General features: G+C 35.9%; 1 protein-coding gene across 4 annotated transcripts in view; it reads right to left on the minus strand.

The window, feature by feature from the left end:
* Positions 1-928: 928 nt before the first annotated feature.
* YES1 (YES proto-oncogene 1, Src family tyrosine kinase) overlaps positions 929-25,452 on the minus strand; it is a 54,309-nt gene continuing 29,785 nt past the window's right edge. For 2 of the 4 annotated variants that reach the window (XM_059706513.1, XM_059706512.1), the window contains exons 3-12: positions 21,543-21,642; positions 18,653-18,751; positions 17,048-17,151; positions 16,800-16,949; positions 15,016-15,171; positions 14,668-14,847; positions 9,786-9,862; positions 8,357-8,510; positions 6,285-6,416; positions 929-4,395 (exon numbers count right to left, since the gene is read on the minus strand). In XM_059706513.1, coding sequence (XP_059562496.1) covers positions 4,187-4,395; positions 6,285-6,416; positions 8,357-8,510; positions 9,786-9,862; positions 14,668-14,847; positions 15,016-15,171; positions 16,800-16,949; positions 17,048-17,151; positions 18,653-18,751; positions 21,543-21,642 — 1,361 coding nt within the window. In that variant the 3' untranslated portion in view covers positions 929-4,186. Of the gene's footprint in view, positions 4,396-6,078; positions 6,120-6,284; positions 6,417-8,356; positions 8,511-9,785; positions 9,863-14,667; positions 14,848-15,015; positions 15,172-16,799; positions 16,950-17,047; positions 17,152-18,652; positions 18,752-21,542; positions 21,643-25,452 lie in introns of those variants that run through there. The other 2 variants (XM_059706515.1, XM_059706514.1) reach the window with 2 other exon arrangements.

Below are 25,452 nucleotides of genomic sequence, written 5' to 3' on the forward strand. Positions count from 1 at the left end.
GTGGCCCTCGAGTCAAAAAGTTTGCCCACCCCTGCCCTAGAAGCAGTTGCCTGGCTCATGCCATGTGGACCTCACATGCAACAGACTGCAGCTGGTAACACAGCTAACCTAGTCAGATGCTGGACTGGATTGGACCTTAATATGGTGTAGAAACCCTGGGCAATGGCTTTGATTCTAACTCTGAAGATAAAAATGGGACATTTTCCATGGCAAGATGGAGGGAGATGGGACTTGAAGGTGAACTCCCTTAATGTTACCTCAGCAACAAAGCTTTCTACAATACCTCATCCTCCACGGGGACCTTAGAATATTCTTATTCCTGCGGCATCCCAAGAGCTCCATTTCCACCAGCAACAGGTGGGGACAGATAGCACCTCACCAATAACAGTACCATCAGACAAGAGATGAGGCTCATTTTCTAACTCCATAGAGAAAAGTATTGGAGATCTTTATCAAGACATGTAAATGAAGATTTGCATAAATTAGATGGGGAGACTGATCTGAAAAATGTTCTTACCAAATTAATTTATAAGCATGATGCAATCTTAACCCAAACCTCACTTGAAATTTTTGGAAATATGAAAAAATCTAAACTTCATCAAGAATTTGTGGGACTACCAAGATTTTTAACAGAAATTATCAAAGGCAACTTGCTTAATTAATAAAATGCATTATCAAGTGATTAAAATTAATATCAATATAATTAATATGTAGTTAAAAGTGTTATGTTGTTGGAAGAATGGCAAATTAATTGGACAAAATAGATGTGTGGAGATAGAGGCATAAATAAAGGAAAGAACCAAAAACTATGGATGGGAATGAATTAACCAATAAGTGGTGTTGGGAAAATTATATGGGGGAGGGAATCATACTAGATCCTTAAGTCACATTTTATGCCCAAATAACTTCCAAATGAATTAAAGAGAAATAGAAAGAAGAAAAGCATAAAATTTAATGAGATGAATATTTAATCTTGGAATGCAAAGGACTTTTTAAACATAAAAAAGGCTTGACAACATACAAATGTACAACTAAAATGTCAAAAATATTACATGCAACATTAAAAGACAACTAGCAAAATAGGAAAATATTGAGGCACTATTACTATATTGTAAAAAATATTTAATATATGTTTACTAAATGATGTGTTTGACTAAACGTTACTCATCTGAAATCACCAGGGAAAAACAAAACCAATAATTTTAGATATATATATAGTAAAAGGTAATACTAATACCTTATTGAATATAAATGGTTTTGATTGTCCATTCATAATTTAGTATAATTTTATTTTCATTATACTTAAAGAAGTTAAAATACACAGAAATAGGCTCATTATTTTTTCATTTCTAGAAAATTAAATTCCTTATGATCAGAAGTGGTTATTCTATTTTATATTCTTCAGCACAGATTCTCTGTGAATAGCCAGTAGTTGCTGATATTACTTAAAAAAAAAAAGCAACTTGTAAAAATAATGTCATTCACCTGATGTGGAAAAAAAACCACCATAGAATAAACTTGATATAACTGAAGATGTTTTTTTCTAAATACTTTGCTTTAAATACCAATTTAAAAAATCTGGTGAGAAAGTATGAATAGTGGTGTACATTCAATGAGAATTTTTATTTCAATTATCCACAAAACAATATAATACTTTATAAAAATATTAAGTTTTAGGCTACTATTATTTATTTTAAAAAGTGTTTGTGCTATAAGTTGTTTTTGCCAACTTTTTTTTTTTTTTTTGGGGGGGGGGGGGGAAGGGTTAAAAGTTCCACAATAAGATATTAAAGGTGAAAAGGTGTTGGGAGAAAATCCTCAAATATACAAAGCTGGGTATTTTTCTTGGCAAGTTAAAAATACATAACCATTTAAACTGAATACATAGTGAGTTAGTGTTATTTCCTTACTATACAACTGATATTAGAAGGAACAGCTCCATTTAGTCAAAACCAAAGGAATACCATCATCTTTTCCTGACTTATTTTTCTGAACAGAATTAGTACATAAACATTTAATTTTATTACCCTTTTTTAAATGCTAGAAAAATTATACCATAGTTCACATGAGCCCTTTAAAAATCTGATGTCACAGGTTGCAGACATTAAGAGTAAAGGTGACTTGATGGCAGTCTTCACAGGAAGATCCTCTTGGAAGAGGGATTCAATGCTAAGCAGGTTACGTAAACATAAGAAACCACCACAATTTTTAGTACCAGAACTGTTGCCAACTTGCATGAAGGTCATCTGTCACATTTTAAAACGGTTTGAATTTCCACATAGATACCATGGCACAGAATGTTACATTTAATGATCAGGTAAGTGATGGTAGCTAAAAACTGTATTCCTAAAATATGGGACCTGCTATATTGCTTTATTTAGAGTTTGACTATAAAAGAGTATTTTAGAACATAAATACCAGACTTTTACTTTGTCATATTCAGTTCCTTTGCTAGATCCTTAGGCCAATGCTGCTATTCAAATTCATATTTTAGAATTTCTAAGTTAGTTATAAAAATCAGTCTTATTTTGTATATTTTACTTTTGTACTTTAAATGAGCAAAAACTGTCCCCCCCTTCTCACCACTATTATTCTAAATAAGTTTTCCACTTTAAATCAACTCAATTCTAAAAGGGGGAAAATTCATCACCATTAAGTATATTTAAAAAGTGAATATAGCCCTAGCTGGCTTGGCTCAGTGGATGGACTGAAGGGTCCTGTGGACTGAAGGGTCCCAGGTTCGATTCCGGCCGAGGGCACATGCCTGGGTTGCGGGCTCGATCCCCAGTGGGGGGTGTGCAGGAGGCGGCCAATCAATGATTCTCTCTCATCATTGATGTTTCTATCCTCTCTCCTTCTCCCTTCCTCTCTGAAATTAATAAATATATTTTTTTAAAAAAGTGAATATAGATTCAAACACGAATTTGAAAACTGGAGTTTTAAAAATGTTTTGCAGAAAAGCTGTATCATTGGAATTAGTGGGAAGCCTTAATTTATTTTGAGGTTATAACAGTTATTTAGTGTTTATGGTTAGATTAGTCTTACAGTCATTATCTTACAACTCTTTTAATATCTCAAAAAATAGATGAGAAGCTTTGAGTGCCAGCAAAGCCATTTTGTCATTCCATAAATCAACATTAAACATAACATTCCATCCCTCTATCTGTAAAACTTTCACATTTTTCTTTTCTCATATTTCTTTTAAATACAATTCTTCTCTGTTAGTCTATATGCAATAAGGGCAAAAGTGCATTCAAATCCCTGATCTAGTGATATTTTTACATTTGTGGCACCCATCATACCATAAGTACATATTTAGTAATATCTTATAATACCTATTTAAATTCTGGGATTTATTTTTTCATGCTATTCTAAAGATTGGATATCTTGGATTGGACAGTACAATTTCAATTAAATATTGCCATTAAAAAAATTAATGCAAACTTATAAAAGATTAACTTACTTTGTAGTTCCCTTCATTATTCCAAACTGAGCTTTTCAGAAAATGATTTAAAGTGAAAAAGTTCTACTTTCCACAAGTTTGAATTTTAACAGGTGCACTATACTTTCAAATCCCACTGCTATCGTCTAACACTTAACCAAGTTAGATGTTGCTTATATTCCTTTTTGCTTCTAAAAAACCTTGCTCATTTCCATGCAAGGAAGGCATACATTAAAACTGTATATTAACTTCAACTTATAGAAAAAACGTTTGAGAATAATGAATGTGAGCAAATTTAAAAAATGGAATGGAATCATTTGGTCCCATGAAGTTCCTTGATTTTTAGAACTTATGGCATAACTGTTCATATCTCCCAAGTTTTATCTATAATGATAAATAATTTTCTCTTAAAAATTCTGAATTTGGGGAATAAGAAAGGAAGTGACTTATGAACAGTAGCCTTGTTGCTTTTCATTGCCGTGCTATCACTCACACTGTCATCAATATCTTAGCTATACTTTCTTTGGATCCTGAATTAAGTTGAAAAATTCATCACTGGTACTTTATAGAGTTTAACATTTGGAACACAAAGAAGTGGTTTTGCGTAACCATAGCTGGAATTCCAGTTTACCATTAAAAACATGCGGAGTGAAGATTTTCTTCTTTTGATTCCTGTATATGAGGAAGTCTACGTAAGTTTTTTACATTCTGGCAGGTTTGTGCATATAAAATAGGCTACTTGGATTATAAATTTTCTCCTGGCTGGTACTGTGGCTCGGTAGCAGTGAAGTAGTCCTCCAAGAAGGATTGGATATATTCAAATGTTGGCCTTTCATCAGGGTCCTTCTTCCAACAAAGATTCATTAAATCATGTAGAGATTCTGGACAGCCCTGAGGGCAAGGCATCCTATATCCTCGTTCCACCTGTTCCAGCACTTCACGGTTTACCATACCTAACACACAAGATTCAAACATTAAAAACCAATGATGCCTTATAAGCATGAACAGACTGTTGAACCTAAGAGGGAAGGCAGGGGAGGGTGGGTGGGAATAGATTAACCACTGAACATTTATGCATATATGCATAACCTGTGGACACAGACAATGGGATGGTGAGGGCCTGGGGGGATGGAAGGAGGACAGAAGCAGGCTGGAAGAGGTTAATGGGGGGGGGGGGGAGGAGGAGAACAACCTATGTAATACTTTCAACGATAAAGATTTTTTTAAAAAAGAAAAAAGACACAGCCAATAGTGTGGTAAACGTGAGGCTAGAAAGGGTCAATAAGGGAAAGAAAGGGACATCTCTAATACTTTCAACAATAAAGATAAATTAGAAAAAAAAACACCTCTGGCCAGTTTGCTCAGTGGATAGAGCGTCGGCCTGCAGACTGAAGGGTCCTGGGTTCCATTTCAGTCAAGAACACATGCCCAGGTTTTAGGCTTGATCCCCAGTAGGGGGTGTGCAGGAGGCAGCCAATCGATGACTCTCTCTCATCATTAATGTTTCTATCTCTCCATTCCTCTCTGAAATCAATAAAAATATATTGGGGAAAAAAACAACAGAAAAAAAAAAAACCAATGACGCCAACCACCACTAACATATAATGAACCTATTGTGGTAATCATTTCATAATATACATGTAGATCAAACCATTATGCTGTATGTCTTAAATTTATATAGTGATGTATGTCAGTCATTTCTCAATAAAACTGGGGGGGAGGGGGAGAGAATAAAATAAATCCCCTAGCCACAAAATGATTCAAAGTATAGTAAGTTTACTTAGTGAAATTATTATTTTATTATTTAATATATTTTTATTGATTTCAGAGAGGAAGAGAGAGAGCGAGCGAGCGAGCGAGAAACATCAACAATGAGAATCATTGATCAGCTGCCTCCTGCACGCCGCCCACTGGGGGGTTGAGCCCACAACACGGGCATGTGCCCTTAACTGGAATCGAACCCATGACCAGTCAGTCTGCAGGCCGATGCTCCATCCACTGAGCCAAACCAGCTAGGGCTGAAATTATTTTAACAAAGAAATAAATTTTCAATGTCAAAGTATATCAAAAAGACCTTAGAAAATGCGAGGCTGTTTCAGAAGATCTAGTTTTTTTCATTCCACAATAAACCTTACTTTCAACACTAAAGCCTTCAAAAGCCAATCCCAATTGATTAATGAAAATTTAGGGTGGTACTTTGAGGTTCTGATATTAATAGTTATTAATTACCAAACGTGGGCTAATAGGGAACAGTGAGCAGTAAGATAGTGTCTAAAAGAACTTTCAGATAGAAATTCAGAAGAAGCGTTTTAGTCCTGGTTTTGCCAAGTACACTTACTATGTAACTTTATATCAAGTCACTTTCCTGTAAGTTTCTTTATCTAACATCACCTGTTTAACCTTCTTCAAGTTATTACACAGTTCCTTTCTTGTATTCCTTTGTACAAGGAATTCACAGCTCACCCTGTGTTACCTATCACAACTTGTAAGAGAGGGGCTTGGAGAGGGAGGTTGGGGAGGGCAAGATGAGCCAGGATATTTAAGATATGTTTATTATCTGAGAGAACAGTAGAGATAAATAGCCCTTTTGGAAAATGCCCTAAGAGAGAAAGCTGAAGTCAAAGGGGGCAAACCTCATGTGCTATCCTATATCAAGGATTGTGACTCTCACAGGTTGCTGTCCATCCAATGCCAAAATAAAGAGAGAGGGAGGGAGAGAGAGAGAGAGAGAAAGTGACAATGAAAGAAGAAAAAAAAGGCCTTCACCCTTACATTCTGCTCCTAATAATCTCCAATTAAGGTCACTAATGGGATAAACAAGAGCTAGTAAATGCAAGCTTACCTGGATATGGCACTCTGCCCTTTGTTACCAGTTCTGTCTGTAGAATTCCAAATGACCACACATCAGACTTTATTGTAAATCGACCATATAGTGCAGCCTCAGGAGCTGTCCATTTGATTGGAAATTTTGCACCTAAAACAATATGACATCTTGCTTAAGTAAATTGTTTTAAAAATCTGTTTGTGTAAATAATGGAATAAGGAGGGCTAACTTTCTTTCTGTCACTATCTTTATTGTATATGTCATCAGATTTAAATTCTTCAAAAGTGCAAGACACACGGGAAACATTTTTTAAAATATTTAAAATGTGGAATCTAATGAACAAAAATAAACTGATGAACAAAATAGATCCAGAGACACTGAAGCATACAAAAGACTGATGAATTTCGGGGGTGGGGCTGGGGGAAAGATAAACCAAAGAACTTATATGCAATAACCCGTGGACAGACAATAGTGTGGGGAAGGCCTGGGGTGGGGATAGGGTGAGGTGGAGAGGGTCAATAGAGGAAAAAATACTTTCAACAATGAAGACAAATTAAAAACAACAACAACAATAAAACGTGTTATTATAGCCCTGGTCATTGTGGCTCAGTTGGTTGGAGCATCGTCCCATACACTGAAAGGTCATGTGTTTGATTTGCAGTCAAGGCACATATCCAGGTTTCTGGTTCAATCCCCTGTCAGGGTGCATATGGGAAGCAGCCGACTGATGTTTCTCTTTCTCTCTCTCTCTCTCTCTCTCTCTCTCTCTCTCTCTCTCTCTCTCTGGAATCAATGGAAACATATCCTTGGGTGAAGATGAAAAACAAACAAAAAATTAAAAAAACCTGTGTATTATAGGACCAGTAACTTTTAAGTAGTCTATCACCTAACAGCCATAGCTCATCATTGGTTGAAGAAGGCATACTCTGTTGGGTTCTAATGTCTACTGGTTTTTGACCATAATCTCTTTTTCATTTTATGAAATCTCTCCGGAAAATTTTATTGTAATATAATTTTTAAAGTCTGTATTAATTAATTCAAATATGTATTGTATGCTTTTTATGCACAAGACATTATGGTAATTGTTATGGGAGAGAAAAGCATAGCCTTCATGTAGCTTATATACTTACTGAAGGCCCGGTGCATGTAATTTGTGCACGGGTGGAGTCCCTAGCCTGGCTGGCAATCAGGGCTGATCGAGGCCTGTAGGCTGGGGGAAAGAACGTGGAGGGGGGAACATGGGAGGTTGGCCACCAGCCACTGGGGCCTGACGGCTGGGGGAGGAACAACAGGAGGTTGGCAGCCAGGGAAGGTTGGCTGTGGGAGTGCATTGACCACCATGTAGAAGCTCCTGCATTGAGTGTCTGTCCCCTGGTGGTCAGTGCACGTCATAGCGACCGGTTGTTCCAGTCACTTAGGCTTTTATATAGATAGATAGGGCGACAATAGGTGTTTTACATACTTCAGGTTATTTCTATATATATGAATATAGTGTTATAAAATAGTTCTTTAGGTGTTCAAACAGAAGATCAATTTTCACTAGCACAATCACAAAAGGTTTCATTAGAAAGGGGGCAACTGCCCTGGCAAGTATCTAAATGGTTAGAGCCGTGGTTGACAAACTGCGGCTCAGGAGCCACATGCGGCTCTTTGGCCCCTTGAGTGTGGCTCTTCCACAAAATACCATGTGCGAGCACACACGTACAGTGCAATTGAAACTTCCTGGCCCATGTGCAAAAGTAGGTATTTTGTGGAAGAGCCGGTATTTTGTGGAAGAGCCACACTCAAGGGGCCAAAGAGCCGCATGTGGCTGGCGAGCCGCGGTTTGCCGACCACTGGGTTAGAGCATCAGCCCACACACTGAAGGGTCTCAGGCTCAATTCCTGTCAAAGGCACATACCTGCATTGCAGGTTCAATTCCCAATTCCTGGTCGGGTATCGTGTGGGAGGCAACCAATCAATGTGTTTTTCTCATATCAACGTTTCTCTCTCTCTCTTTCTCCCGTCACTCCCCCATCCACTCTCTCTAAAATACATCAATGAAAAAAAAATCCTCAAGTGAGGATTAACAAACAAAATAATAATTTTACCTTGTCTTGCTGTATATTCATTGTCTTCGATTAACCTTGCTAAACCAAAATCTGCTATTTTGCACACAAGATTTTCTCCTACAAGAATATTAGCAGCCCGAAGATCTCGGTGAATATAGTTCATTCTTTCAATATATGCCATACCATCAGCAATCTTGGAAAGAGAAAAATAAAAAGACACATGATACAAAGGAAAGGAGGGATAAAACAATTTTGGTTAGTATTAAGTTAGATCACTGAAAAATCACATATCTAGAAAGGAGATAACAGGGCATAATTTTGCAGATAATAAGAAAAATAGAAAACACTATAATTGAGAAGAAGGAAGACAGGGAAGGAGAATGGGAGACTGGGGAGGAAAGGAGGGAAAGGGAAGGAGGACAGGAGAGGAGGAGGAAGGGAAGGAGAAACAACAGGGATGTATGTGGCCCACAAAGCCTAAAACATTTATCTGGCTCTTTTCAAAAACAGTTTGCCAACCTCTACTGTACAAAGTCCAAGAGCCTTGAACTCAGGGGTGTGAACTAGGTGTGGCATATGCTAATGTTTCACAAGACAGTTTCTTAGTATAAAGTTTCCCTAAACTTCATCAGATATTTGAGATTTCCAAAAGTACTATTTCCTTAGGAATAGCTATCATTCACTGTCTAAAAATTTATCTGTTAAAATATAAATACATATAGCCCTGGCCAAGTGGTTCATTTGGTTGAAGCATCATCCCTTACACCAAAAGGTTGTGTGTTCGACTCCTTGTCAGGGCACATACCCAGGTTGTGCGTTCAATCCCTGGTTGGGGCGTGTATGCGAGGCAACCGATAGATGTTTCTCTGTCACAATGATATTTCCTTCTCCCCATTTCTCTAAAATCATTAAAAAAACAAACAAAAAAACCCACAAAAACACATCCTTGGGTGAGGATTAAAATAATATATATAGATTTTATATTTGTGGATGCAGAATGTTTCTGAAAGGCCATATGATTCAGGACAGAAGTGTTATGGTAGGTACATACCTGGTTCTAATACTAATACTACCTGAATTTTAAATAGTTCTGGTCTTCAGATACAACATTATCTATAATTAAATTATCTATAACTAGGAGATCAGACTGGATTATCTCTAACTAGAGGCCTGGTGCACGAATTCATGCACAAGTGGGGTCCAGACAACCAGCCCCGATCGGGCCAATCGGGCTGGGTCAGCTGTGGGGAGGGGCCACAGGCAGTTGGCCAGTCAGCCCTGCCCCCTGGTTGAACTCCTAGTGGAGGGAACAATTTGCATATTAGCCTTTTATTATATAGGATATCTCTTCCAGCTCTTAAATTTCATGATTTCATTATACAAACAATAGCATTCCATTAAAATTATTTTACATGTTTAGTGCACACTTTCGATTCAAATGGATGATACAGGTATAATATACAAGTACCTGAGCAGCCATATCAACCAATTGTGGGAGCTTCAAATATTTTCCATCTCCTTCCTTCAGAAAATCTAATAAGCTCCCTATAAGAGACAGCAAGATATTCATAGAAAATAAGCAAATAAATCACATCACAATACAAAAACTTCAGCTTTTCATTCTTTAACGTTTTTTCGTAGCTTGAAATTACTGAATAACTATCTTTAAGACTCTAGAGGCCCTAAACTGAAATTTTATAAAATTTTCTTGTTAACGTAAGAAAAAAGGAAAATGAGATAATCTCACCAGATTATAGCCATTCCTTCCTTGCTTTGATCAAGATCAACAGTTCCAATTTTGATTCAAAAAGCAGTATCCTTACATATTTTTAAGTCAGTCAGAATTAAGAACTAAAGACAACTGGGAATATCTTGGGGTACTTAAAAGTAAATCTAGGTGGCTCAGTTATGTGGAAGTGTTAGTCCAACTGACTTCTCTCAATTTCAGCAGAAGATATGGAACAACAAAGTATTATGAATAACAGCAGAGAGAAAGGCTAGAAATGAAAAGTCTAGCTGCTATTCCTCTATTACTGGTTTCAAATATACCATTAGCTCAATTTAATCAGGAGAAAATATCAGATAAACCTAAATTAAGACACATTTTATAAAACAATGGTACCATTCTCTTAAAAAAAAAATGTTATGAAAGACAGAATGAGGTATTCTCCAGATTAAAAACCAAAGAAAAATTACAACTAAAAGAAATTGGTGACGCCCTAACCGGTTTGGCTCAGTGGATAGAGCATCGGCCTGCAGACTGAAAGGTCCCAGGTTCGATTCCGATCAAGGGCATGTACCTTGGTTGCGGGCACATCCCCAGTGGGGAGTGTGCAGAAGGCAGCTGGTCGATGTTTCTCTCTCATCAATGTTTCTAACTCTCTATCCCTGTCCTTTCCTCCCTGTAAAAAATCAACAAAATATATTTTAAAAAAAGAAAAAAAAGAAAAGAAATTGGTGACTATGGATTAGACCAATGGTCGGCAAACTGCGGCTCGCGAGCCACATGCGGCTCTTTGGCCCCTTCAGTGTGGCTCTTCCTAAGCCTTAGGAGTACCCTAATTAAGTTAATAACAACGTACCTACCTATATAGTTTAAGTTTAAAAAAATTGGCTCTCAAAAGAAATTTCAATCGTTGTCCTATTGATGTTTGGCTCTGTTGACTAATGAGTTTGCCGACCAGTGGATTAGACAATGGATCGGGGAAAAATTGCTGTAATTAAGGATATCACTAGGATGACTGGTGAAATCTTAATATAGACTAGTATTAAATAATAGAATTGTATCCATGTTATAGTTCCTGAACTTTATCATTACACTGTTGTTATATAAGACAATGTTCTTGTCTGTAGGAGAAAAACACTGACATACTTAGAAGGAAACATAATATCTGCAATGTACTCTTAAATAGTTCAGAGGAAAACCCTTTATTGTCTGTATTAGTGATATATCTAGTTAACAACTGACAAATCTGGCTGAAATATATACAGGAATTCTTTGTATTATTTTTGCAACTTTTCTATAAGTTTAAAAGTATTTCAAAAGGAAAGTAAAATGAAACAAGACAAAGAATGCCCCTTCTATGTGACATGATTATAAAAGAAGGAAAATCATGACTTAGTCTCATGTATAAAGTATCAAAGTCAAAGAATATCTACATTTCTTCTGGTCTGTCTACTTACTAAGGGGAACATGTTACTGTGTTTGTCCATTTATCTGCCCATTCAAATTATTTACCAAGGGCCTACTACATATGAGGCACTGCAAAAAAGTATAGAGGATATAAAGATAAGTAAGTCATGGTCTCTGCCCTTGAAAAGATACTGATCTAATATGAAAGTCCTAGAGGCCCGGTGCACGAAATTCGTGTGTGTGGGGGGGGGAGGCTGTCCCTCAGCCCAGCATGCACCCTCTCCAATCTGGGACCCCTTGGGGGATGTCCTACTGCCAGTTCAGGCCCAATCCCGGCAGTCGGACATCCCTCTCATAATCCGGGACTGCTGGCTCCCAACTGCTCGCCTGTCTGCCTGATTGCCCCTTACCACTTCTGCCTGCCAGCCTGATCACCCCCTAACCACTCCCCTGACAGCCTGATTGATGCCTAACTGCTCCCCTGCTGGCCTGATCACCCCCAACTGCCCTTCCCTGCTGGCCTGATCGCCCACCACTGCCCTCCCATGCTGGCCATCTTGTGCCCACATGTGGGTGGCCTTTGTGCAAGGGTGTGATGGGTCAATTTGCATATTACCTCTTTATTACATAGGAGGATAGTATATATATCTATAAAATATATGCAAATATTGTACGGTAGGAGTTATTAAAGTTATTGTTACTACAGTAGAGGCACAGTGGCTATAGTTAATTCTACAGACAAGTTAGAAAAGGCTTCACAGAGAAGATGCATCTTAAAGGAAGAATGGGGGCAAACAGGGAATTCCAAGAGGGACTAACAAGTACAAAGTCTGTAATGCATAAAACAGCACAGCAAGTTCAGGGAACTGAAAACAGTCCTTCCGACGCAAGAACACAGAGCCCAAAGGTGAGAATGAGGCGCAAAAGGAGAGTCAGAACCAAGTGTATAGAAAGAAGATAGTTCTTTGATCAATACTCTAAGTAGAACATCATTCAGTGTAACAAAAGTGCTAAAATATTTTGTGCAAAATCTGCAGAGTATAGAAATCTGGGATTGGAATTTGTATCATTGTGACAATTCTTGTTCTCTGATCTTTAACTAATCATAAAAATACCCAATCCCCTTAAAATGTTTCTTATATCCATTTATCATAGAATGTTTTGGATCTTACTAGTGGTCCATAACTTTTTCTGCCCCATAAGTTATTTTGAGAATCTGATGAAAACTATGAACTCTTTCCAGAAAACATACATAAGTTATGCAAAAATTGACACATAATAACTTCAGAAAAAGTTCATAGACCCGAAAACTCATTCACAACTCTGACAGTAAGTACTGAATAAATAATAGTGAAATCAATTGAAAGCAATTCTTAAGCTTGTCTCATATACCCCTCTCTAGGCTTATTTCCAACTAGTTTCTTCTACTACTTCTGTACTTTTCACTAGCTATGGTTCTGTTTCTCATTTCCTCAATCCTCTTAGCTCTGCCCTTTACACATCCATATGCTTCATAACCATAAAGGGCAAGTCAGGACTTTTCTTTTCTACTAATTTTTCTCAATTTATTCCAGCCTATGATGTAATCTCTTCCTCAATTTCTATTATACTTACTGAAATTTATTATGTGTTGGCCTGTAGCTTCACTTGTTTATAGTAAACTGTTATTTACTTTTATGCTAAAAATTAACTCTTCAGAAGTCTAGGTCTTTTCTCTCCAAATTTAATCTACCGTATAATGAATAGCAGAGTACCTTATATACTAGAAGCATTCAATACATTCTGGTTGTTAATAACTTCTAGAGTAGTTTGATTGAAAAGACTGCAGAGGATATAATGATAATGACACATTGAACTATCAGTGGAAGGCTCCTAAACCCGACTTAAGTACAGTCTGAATAAAGTACAGTTGATGGACTGGTCAAGAGATAAGGAAACCAAATTCCAGGTGAATGAAATAACATGAACAAACTCATGGAAACAAGAAGCAACAAGAAGACCCTTCTGGCCAGAAAAGTGGATTTATGTGAAAGCACTTGAGGCAATGAGTTTGGATGGATTATAGATGGCCAACTGCAAGATGGGGAATTACAGAATTTTAAAAAATAGAAAGGATATTTGTGACCTTACATTCTAAATCTCCCATCTAGAAATAATCCTAACCCAGCAACCTGACAACAAGACTTTTACCATGCTTCCCCCAATAAAATAATTCTTGAAATCAATATACAAAGCTAATGGGCCATTAGCTTTACCAGTATTCTTATACTATCAATATCTTGATTTAAATCTCCTCTTTGTTCTCTCTTTTCTTCCCTTTCTAGTTCATCTAATGCACTCTGAAATGGGATATTTGGCAGTGGTTTGCAGGAGAGCTTCCTTCCAAAAAGTACCATGTGCTTTGAGGCTTTAGGTATGTCTTGGCTATCAATTAGAAGGCTATGGAGTTATTTTAACCTTTTGGTTCTTCTATCCCTTTTAGGGGGGGAAACATTTCCTATAGCAAATGTATAGCTTGTAGTTGACCCTGTCACCACTAGATGGAACTACATTGTGATGGACTACTGGAGAGGGATGTCATAATAATCAGCGTTAATATGGATGAGTGACTCATTAAAGAGTTTAAAAATGTAGATAAAATTCAAGAAGGTAACTGGTTTTTCTTCTAAAGCACATTAGGAAAAGGGAAAAGGAGGGAAGAGCAACAACTTCCCCTTGTTTTTAATCCTGGCCCTAACCAACCCTGGAACTAAAGATCCCAACTTGGGGTTTGGGAAAATGGAGACGCTTCAGCTGACAGTACTGAAAAAAGAATGTTTCTAGATGCCTGAGTATGAAGGTTATGCTTATATGAAAATGAAATAAAATTAATTTCTTTGATTTAGTATCAAAGATATAAATATCTTTCTGATTGAATTATTTTAATTCAATTTTTACAAATACTTTCTTTTTCACTTTCTTAGCTATTCCATTTCCTTTGGTCACATGAAATTAAGGACTATTTACTTGCAAAATAAATTCAGCCTGCTTATTTTCCTTTTAAACTTTGTACTATCCTTTGTAATAACACAATGTCAGATTTTTTTCTTTTAAATGTTTACATAAAAATCTCAAAGTAGAAAACACTACACAATAAAAATTTGTACACATAAAAAACTGAAGACTTGTTTTTAAAAAATGTATTAACATGGATAATAAGAGACTTATATGCACATACCTTTTGACATAAATTCAGTGACAATGTAAATTGGCTCTTCAGAAACAACAGCATATAGTGGAACAAGTTTATCATGTCTTAATTTTTTCATTATCTGAGCCTCTTGAAGAAAAGCTTCTGGCATCATTGTACCTGGTTTTAGTGTTTTGATTGCTACTTTTGTGGTCCCATTCCATGTTCCTAGAGAAACAACACTTACTATTTTGATCTACATTTGAAAGAAATTCTTAGCAAACTTCAATGAGCAACAGTGACTTAAAATATTTCAACATATCTTACCATAAATTGTGTATTTTTATCTATGGCAAAACAATTACAAAAACACACACAAAAGTTCAGGCTTCTTACCCATCCATACTTCACCAAAACATCCTTGTCCTAGTTTAACTTCTAGTCGCAAAGATTCTCGAGGGATTTCCCAAGCATCTTTTGCTAGACCTTGAGTCTGGGGTTTCACAGTTGGACATACAGTTGTTAACTTATGGCATAAGCCATCAGCATGTTCTAGGTAAATGAATAAACTATACTGTAAAATTAATTACTTACAAAAAATAAGTTACATGTAGTGTATCAATGTTTTAAAAAGTTGAAACTATAGAAAACAAAAAATATAATGTTCTATTATTTTTAAATAAAAACAGAAAAAAAATGTATGTAAACAGCAAAACACACAAGAAATGAAACATTTTATTAATTACATTTAAAAAGTTATGTATTGAATACTTATGTCCCAGCTATTGTGCTAATTCAGCAACTTACAGATATCTCATATAAATGAGTCTTGGAAAATTCATCGACACTCTCAAGATCACCCAATTAGTAAATGGAGATAGGATTCAAACCCAGGGTCTGGCTGCCTCCAAAATTCTACTTTTGACTACTCTGCTTTATTTCTTTCTAAAAAGAACACTACCATTAACTGTTATTTCTAAAAATCACTAATATAAAAAGCACACCAAAAATCAAGGGAAAACTTCTTTTAAAAAACTAATTTTTAAATAAGGGAGACACAAAAACAGGGAGTCCCAAATTCATAATGGCTTGACTTGTGAATTCTGCTTATACAATCTTTCTTATTGTAAATAAGACATGCTCCCTCCCATTCTCAACAAGTAACCATGCAAACTGGCATTCTAACAATTGCAATCACAACTTATGCCACTGTTTGGCAATATGTTTGACCAATGTCAACATTGGAGGATCACTTGATAAACTCAGTTTGCAGCTAACTGTTACTGAAGAAGAAATTGCCATAGGAACTTCCCCTCCCCTAGCATTAATCATTTAAAGACTTTCAGATGCATTCAAGTATCAAATTGATAATGAAAATTTTTTGAGATAGACTAATATTAAATACCTTTCAAAGATCCTTGAAAAACTGAAGAATGATATAGCTTAATTTTTTAGGAAAAGAAAAATGCATCTTCACTAGATTTATTTTATTTAATAAATAAATCTCACTATGTTTATACTTTCAGGAAGTCTTATGTAGTCCATCTCATGCAGAAGGAGGTAAACCAAAAGGACAGCTGACACAACTTTTTAAGTTTTTAGCTTACCTTCTTTTTTTTAAAAAATATGATCTTATTGGTTTTAGAGAAAGGAAGGGAGAGGGAGAAAAATAGAGAAGATGGATCCATCAACTGCCTCCTGCATGCATGCCCCCTACTGGGGACCAAGCCCACAACCCAGGCATGTGCTCTGACCAGGAATCGAACCAGCGACCTCTCTGTGCATGAGACAACACTCAACCAACCGAGCCACAGCGGCCAGGGCTGCTTTACCTCCTTAATAAGTGTCCCTAAATAAAATATTTGTTTTGCCTTTTTAATTATTGTCACAATCTACCTTCGTATTTAGCTGTCATGAAATGGAACTCCAATGTAAACACTATACCAGTAAAATATAAAGACTCAAATGATGATAATCTGATTTTAGCACATCATCCAAGAATCCAATTCAGGTAATAAGTATTACCTGTTCCTCATTTTAAAATTAGAAAACAAAAGACATCCAGTGAACACATATTATGTGTAAAGAAACATGCTAAACCTAAAGGACATGAAGATATGGATTCTGTCCTCATAAAATACAACTGAAGAAATAATTTTCACCTTTGAAATATTACATACCTGTGTAGTGTTTAACCAACTTCTGCAGAGTTTCAAATTGTGCTCTAGTTGTGATATAGTATCCACCATTGTCAAGTTTCCTAATTTTGTAGTGTTTCACATTGTCACCCCTTACTTCATCCCAATCACGAATAGAAAGGGAATAAGCACCTGGTGGAGCCGGAAGAAATGAAACCTTTTGTTATATCTTTCTCAAAATACAGCCTAAGAAGATTTTTATACTTATATCAACATAACAATATTCATACCTTTAGTAGTTTCACTTTCTCTTACTAAGAAAATACCTCGTTGATTCCCAGGATTCAGAAGTAATCTTTCAGCATCTTTTCTCCCCATTTTGCCAAAATACCATCTGGGAAAAAATAGTGTTCTGAGTTAGAAAGGTGTAAGGGTAAGAAAAATTATACGTAAGTATTAATAGTATTAATAAGAATGGAATAAGATAGGGTGGATGACAAAAAACAGCTACAGAACACAGCTTGAAAATATAGTAAAATACAATAAAAAACATTTATTAGATAGGACTACTACAAATATTACTGTTAGAATATAATATGTCATAGTATTTCCATGTATTGACTATTTAATATGTCTCTTAAACTCTACCTGAGTCACAGAAACAGTAAATGGAGAAGGAAAGACCATAATGGCAGACAGAGCCTTTCAATCAGTGGCAGATGGAAATACTAAGACCATAGTAGGAAGAATTAAAAGTAGTTCTCTGGCAATAATGTGATCATCTGTATTCAGTAACGTGCATGTAAACCATATCGAAATTAGAAACTCTAAATTAGTGTAGACATTACAGTCTCTGCCATGAATGGTTTCAGAATAGTGGAGAAAAAGACAAAAGAACAAAACAATGTAACAACTGCCAAAGCAGGACAGTTATGGAGACAAATTACATATCATTAATAAAAGCAAACAAACACTGGCAGAATACCTACTATGTGCAATATCTACTGTGTTAAGTGTTGTGATATAAAAATGAAGTAGCATTTATGGATGCAAGATAAACTTGGTTTGACCTGAAAGTGATGTCATTGAAGGTGAACTTTTTATTTTATTTTATTTTATTTTTTTAATATATTTTATTGATTTTTTACAGAGAGGAAGGGAGAGAGACAGAGAGCCAGAAACATCGATGAGAGAGAAACATCGATCAGCTACCTCCTGCACATCCCCCACCAGGGATGTGCCCGCAACCAAGGTACATGCCCTTGACCGGAATCGAACCTAGGACCCCTCAGTCCGCAAGCCGACGCTCTATCCACTGAACCAAACCGGTTTCGGCGAAGGTGAACTTTTTAATAGTAGTAGACAGAATTCCCAGATATCCTCTACCAGGCTTCCCAAATTTAACATTTTGCCTTGTACATTCTCTTTCTCTGTGTGTGCATTTTTTCCCCCTGAACTTATTGAGAGTAAATGGCAAACATGCTGAATCATTACCCTAAATCCTTCAGGGCATACTTTCTAAAAGACAAGGATTCTCTCCTACATAGGAGCAAGCACCTAAGTCAATAAATTAACACTGATATAATACTACAAACTGAGGTAAATTTTTGAAGTGAGAGAACGCTCAAAATACAAAAAAAGGTTAATATAATTTTTAAGTGAAAAGATAAAGGCATAACAATACAGTATTAATGCAGGTTCATTTATAATCCTACTCTAAGCAAGTACTATGCATTAATTATTAATTTTTAAGTAACATTTCCTATTAATATGTTACATTAGCTGTATTAAGACTGATATGTAATTGTGTGTGTGTAAAGTTGTGGCTAAGTAGAATGTGCATTAAAACATTTTTAAAATCAAAACAATTAATAAAATATGAAGTAGTGCCATACTCTTCTGCCTGAATGGAATCTGCAGGGGCTACATAATTGCTAGGAATATAGCCATTCTTTCCTGTAGCAATTGATCTTGCTTCCCACCAGTCTCCTTCCCTGCAACACAGAAAACAACAGTTACCACAAGGTAGACTACCGCTTAAGATAGATGTACTGCAGTGTTGTCTTGTAGCTGAAGGATACATTTTTTAAATTATGCATTCATGTGATCAAGAATCAACGCAAAGGATAATATTTAAAAATAGGTTATATGAATTAAAGGAATAAACCTAAGCAAAAGCACAATTACATTTCTGCTTCAAAGCAAAACAAAAAAAATTACACTTTTAGTTACATTACTCTTTCAACCTAAGACAATAAACTATACTGAATAAGACAATTTGGAAGGTAAATCTTTCAAATTATTCATTTTTGACTAAATGTTCTATAAAATTCCCCCATTTGAGATGTACAATTTAGTGGGTTTTAATATATTCAGAGTTGTACAACCATCCCCCAATCAATCTTAGAATGTTTTCATTACCCCAAAAAGAAACCTCATATCTATTAAGAGTCATCCTCCCATCCCTCTTCTGTCCCACCCCCACCAATGCCAACCACAAACCCACTTTCTGTTTTTATGGATATACCTATTGTGGGCATTTCATATATATGCAATCATATAATATATGATCTTTTTGACTGGCTTCTTTTACATAGCATAATCTTTACAAGGTTCACCTATGTTATGGCATGTATCAGCAGCTCATTCTTCTATATTTTTAACAATGTCTAAAATTATGATCTTCCTTTTTAGTCATTTTAGGGGGAAAAATCAGAACGCTCTAGAACTCCTGTAGCCAAAATCTTAATGGGCAATAACAACAAAAAATTTAATTCTTAGAATATATACAAAAATACTATCCATAAATATGCAAGTAAGACTATAAGCAATTCACAACACAAGAACTATATGTAATTTGGAAAACATAAGCCTTGACTTTTCCAAAATTAATGTGGAAGAAGCAAATATCAGTCTCTAATGAGCAAGATACAAAAATGGGTTCCACTACTAAAAATTAAATGCATGTTTTGCTTTAACAGTGAGAAATGCTGAAAATATTTTATTGAAATTGAAATTTTATAAATACTTGAGGTACATTTACTTTCTACAAAACGAAGTGGAAAATCCTTTGGTAATTCAAATACTTATAAATTCATATACCTGGTTTGTAGTTTCCTGCTAACCATTCACTGATTCATTCAAACATTTATTGAATACCTTCTTAAGTGACAGACTTTATGAAAGGGTATGCTGAAAACAGGAGTAAAAAGATAGTCCCCTTACCCTCAAGAAACACAGTCTAGAGTAGGATTTCTCAACCTCAGCACTACTGACTTCTTAGACTAGATCACTCTTTGTTGTGGGGGCATGTCCTATGCACTGTAGGATCCTAGGATGCTGAGCAATATCCCTGGCCTATACTCACTAGATGACAGTAGTAACAAACTGACTGTAAAACCAAAAATGTCTCCAGACATTGCCAAATGTGCCCTGGATGATTGTGCCACATGTTGACAACCACTGGTCTAAAAGAATAATAAGCAAGTGATGTTATAATTTGAAACTGCAATGGCAGCTATGATTTAGGTTTGCATAGGATGCTATGTAAACATTTTAAAAAAAACACTTGATCCGGCAAGAGGTAGGTACTGGGCCAGGCAGAAGAGGAAGAATGTCAGGAAAGGCTTCCTTGAGAAAGGACATAGGAATAAACATTTTGAAGGATGAGTTGGGTTGGCCATATAAAGAAGCGGGGGAGGGAAAGGAGAAATCACATTCCAGGAAAAAAAATATATGTGAAGGCCTGGAGAACGTGGAAAACCACAGAATATTCAGATATTCGCAAGTAATTCAACACGGCTAGGCAGTGGAGAAAGGGGAAGAAGCTCAATGAATAATGCCCAATATTCTTGTTATTTTTCTTTATCCTGATGGCAACTGGTATCTATTACAAGATTTTAAAGCAGAGAGACATGAACATATTTTATGTTCTGGAATAATAACTGGTAGCAAATGAGAAGAGGATGGAAGAAAACATGACTGGATGCAAAAAGACCATAAATAAGTATTTTAAGAAGTTACAAAGTAGCTGCTATGCTTGCTAATGAAATTATGGAATCTATTTTCCATAAATAACAATGGATTTTCTATGGTGGGCCACTAAATGACAAAAAGTCTAAGAGTCACATACAGAAAAAGCCACTTAATTTGGTCAGTTTGGGATTGCAGGGGTTCCTTACCTGGCCTTTTTCCTTTTTTTTTTTGTAAGGAGAAACAGATAAGATATTTAAATCATCTAGTACTTAGATAAATAGGAATACAGAGTTCTCTTTATAAAGATTTTTTAAAAAATATATATTTTATTGATTTTTCAGAGAGAGGAAGGGAGAGAGATAGAGTTAGAAACATCGATGAGAAACATCCATCAGCCGCCTCCTGCATACCTCCTACTGGGGATATGCCCACAACCAAGGTACATGCCCTTGACTGGAATCGAACCTGGGACCCTTCAGTCCGCAGGCCGACGCTCTATCCACTGAGCCAAATCGGTCACGGCTATAAAGATTTTTTAAAGTAATGTACTTACTTACATATACTTCCTCACTCTTCATTCTTAAATCTCTACTGTTTATGGCAGAACCACAGCAACACAATTTATACAAGTAATAACTTCTGGCTACATCAGTAGTATTCTGCCATATGTCTAAAGAAAACAAATGCATTGTCCAACCGAATGGGCAGAGGTCCACACCCCACTATTCTCATCTCTGAATCATTAACTAGCTCGGTGGTTTCAATGCAAAGACCAGGTGACTGTCAGTATTTCTCATTCGTAACACTTACGTATTGTTAATTATTTGAAATCTTTCACCCTTCTTAAATGAAAGGTCTTCTGTAGTTCTAGCTTCATAATCATATAAGGCCACAAATATAGTAACACCACCTATTGGAAGAAAAGAAGACCAAGGTAAATTATATAGATAAATTAACAGAAGAGAAATTAAAAATCACTGCCAGCAAAAAGGCTTAAGCATAGTTTTTTTCCCCTGGTCTCCAGAATCTATTTTCGAAAGTTGGAAATTGGGAAGCTGGCATTTTCAAATTAATAAGATACTCTTTTTAAAAAAAAAATGTTTTATTGATTTTTTACAGAGAGGAAGGGAGAGAGGTAGAGAGTTAGAAATATCGATGAGAGAGAAACATCGATCAGCTGCCTCCTGCACACCTCCTACTGGGAATGTGCCTGCAACCAAGGTACTCGCCCTTGACCGGAATCGAACCTGGGACCTTTCAGTCCACAGGCCGACGCTCTATCCACTAAGCCAAACTGGTTAGGGCAATAAGATACTCTCTTAAGGCCTTCTATGGAAGTATTATACTCTACAAATTTTAAAAGTTAGACCCAGAGACACAAATTTAATTTTGATTCTCTGGCTTGAAAGACAAAGTTCAAATCACTTCTTTGGCAGAAAAAGCAACAAATTACAGGCATTGATTCTCTAAATTTCTTATAAACAATGAGTGAACATTTCAATCCTTAAAACTAATCATTAACAATAATAACTAAGGTTTTAGTAAGATACTTTTTTTTTAATATATTTTATTGATTTTTTACAGAGAGGAAGGGAGAGGGATAGAGAGCTAGAAACATCGATGAGAGAGAAACATCGATCAGCTGCCTCCTGCACGCCCCTTACTGGGGATGTGCCCGCAACCCAGGTACATGCCCTTGACCGGAATCGAACCTGGGACCCTTCAGTCCGTAGGCCGACGCTCTATCCACTGAGCCAAACTGGTTAGGGCTAGTAAGATACTTTATTATGTTTAACATTCAAATATAAAAATGGCATGTTTTTCTTAGCAAATAAATTGTATGGCTGATATGACTTATAAATTTCAAAAATAACTATCTTATATAGCATTGTGTGCAGATGCTTAAGAGATTAGCACACTTACACAGCCAAACTATTATCTGCAAACAAAACAAAGAATAAAACAGATTATTTCATTTATCTGGCTTCCAGTCATATAATACTACCTTTTTACATGTCTACCTAATGTCTAACAAGCATTTAAAACTTATTAGTTACAAAAACAAAGGTGTTGATTTTTCTCCTCTAACCTTTTACCTGAGTCTTCCCTACCTAAGCAAATGGCATAACTAACCAACCAGGTACTCAAGACAAGTGGTTCTACCTCTAAAATATCTACTTCCTTTTCCATTTCTACTGCTGCCACCCTAATCCAAGCTCTTCTCACTGGAACTTCTGGGACTATTGAGAGTAGTAGCCTCCTTAACTCATTGTATATCAGCTTCCCTACATCTGCCAGAATGAGTTTCTTTTAAAAGGCAATTCAATCATCAAAATCCTTAACTGAAATGTCATCAATAGCTTCTTTCTGACTCTGAATAAAACCCAAACTTCTTACCAGTCTACAAGGTCCTGAGTAATCCCGACTCTTTAATTCCACATCATACAATTGTACCCTCTGTTCATATGGGCCTCCTTACTACTCTTCAAAAATTGCCAAGTCCATGTGTACTTCCTAAACTTTGCAGAAAGCTCTTTTCCCAGTTCTGCATAGGTTTAGATCATTCTCAATAATAAAACAGCTCAAATAACTTCTTGTCAAGATGCCATTTCTTGATCATCTAAAAGGCCTTCACCAATGTTCTGGTTAGTTCTTTCATAGCATTTGAGAACTGCTAATCACACTGAATAGTTGTTTATATAATTACTGTCCAACCCTTTAGGGCAGAAACCTTGTTTCTCTCATAACTCTCTATAACTGGCATACAGACACTCCATATTTATTAATAAATTAATATCCACGAACAAACTATTTCACATATATAAACTGCTTTAGGTCACTAAATTCTGTCTTAAAGTTATCAATATTTACTTTAATCATTTTGGATTACTATCTTTCCCAAACATATAATCCTGAAGATAATTAAAATTTTTGCTGATGACTGATAAATACCATCATGGCCATCTGTTACTGAAGTATTTAGAGTTAGGGGGCTGGAATTAGATTGTAATTGACTTTTTGAGGTCCATAACTCCCCACAGGAACAGTCTAATAGAATTAGTGTATGGCATCCCTCTAGTCACTATTATTGGTTCAGAAGCAAGCAGACCAAAGGAACAAATTTATAGTCCATGCTTGTAGAAGAGAGTCCTCTTTTGTCCCCATTGGTTGTTAGTAAGGACACATGTTGCTCAATTTGATGCTGGCAACTGTTTTGTCCTAAGTCTGAAGATAAAGTGGAAAATCCAAGGACTGCAGGAGAGAGATCAAAGAAACTTGAGTTGTTGATGACATGAACAACTGTCATATTCTCAAATTTACAACAGAATTGTCCTGGAGTTCATCCTACCTTTTAAGCCAGGTATGTTTTGTTACTCAAGGGAAAAACATCCTAATATGGGATCCTTCATAAAATAACTCTTTTTAAAGTTTATGTCTACTTTTTTTTAGGGCATTTCTGGCTCCATTACAGGTTGTTAGCTCTCACTTCTTGCTGTTCTTGAAAGGATATTATGATATAAATAATAAATGGAGTTCTAGAATAGGACATTAAATCTGGGCTCTCTCTGCTTATTATCTTTGACTCTAAAAAAAAATCATTTAAACTCTGAGCCTCAGAATTTTTCCTCTTTTAAATCAATAGTACCTAATAGAAAAATTGTATTATCATCACCATTTTGCCATTTAATTAACATTTAAGTATAGTGGAACATCGGTTCTCGAACTTAATTTGCATACATGTTTGACAAGCGATTTGTTCGAAAACCGAATCATTTTTTCCCATTAGAAATAATGAAAACTGAATTAATCCGTTCCAGACCCCCAAATAATTCCGTTTTATCGAACCTTTCTTACATATAATACAATGTCTAATGTACTGTTTAATCTATAAACACTTCTTAAATTTATCGAACCATCTCCACTAGCCTTAAATGAATTTTTAATATATCACTGCCTCCAAAATGCTACCACTGGCTGTTTTTCACTTATCCAATCAACAACAGTTTTTCTATCTATTCAATTGCCTGTGGTCGTTTTTTTGTGAGCACTTTCACAACCTTAGCAACATAAATACTCTTGATGGTCTTTAAGTTTTAAAATTGTGTTAATCATTGATTTCTCCAACAACAAAAGCATTCTCTTCTTTGTTGCCTGAGAGATGCTTTTTGTCATGCTGAGGTATGAGCATAAAAGGGTTATCATGTTGAAAACTGAAGTTTTGGTCAACAACTGAGACATTTCTTCTGTGAACAACTTGGTGGAGAATCGCACTGTTTGAGATGGGAGATGTTCTAGAAACGAGGTTTGACTATAATTACTATTAGAGGACAGCACTTTACAATCCTGAGAAATTGCAACATTCTTGAGCGAGAAGTATGTTTAAAATTTATTTTTCAATTACAGTTGATATAGTTTTAGGTGTACAACACAGTGATTAGATATTTATATATCTCATGAAGTGATCACCCCGGTTAAGTTTAGTATGCATCTGATACCATACATAATTATGACTATATTCCCTATGCTGTATTTTTTAAATCTTTATATCCTCAGTGCCAGCCACACAGTAGGCACCTAATAATTACTTGAAAAATGAGTTAATGAAATTCTTAATGGTGTAACACTGTACATAATCACTATCAGTTTATTACCAGATTTCTCAAAAAGATATCCATGCATACAATAACACTTTAATTTTTATGTTAAGAGACTTTAATTT

Source organism: Myotis daubentonii, chromosome 8, assembly GCF_963259705.1.
Source record: "Myotis daubentonii chromosome 8, mMyoDau2.1, whole genome shotgun sequence".
Classification (NCBI taxonomy): domain Eukaryota; kingdom Metazoa; phylum Chordata; class Mammalia; order Chiroptera; family Vespertilionidae; genus Myotis; species Myotis daubentonii.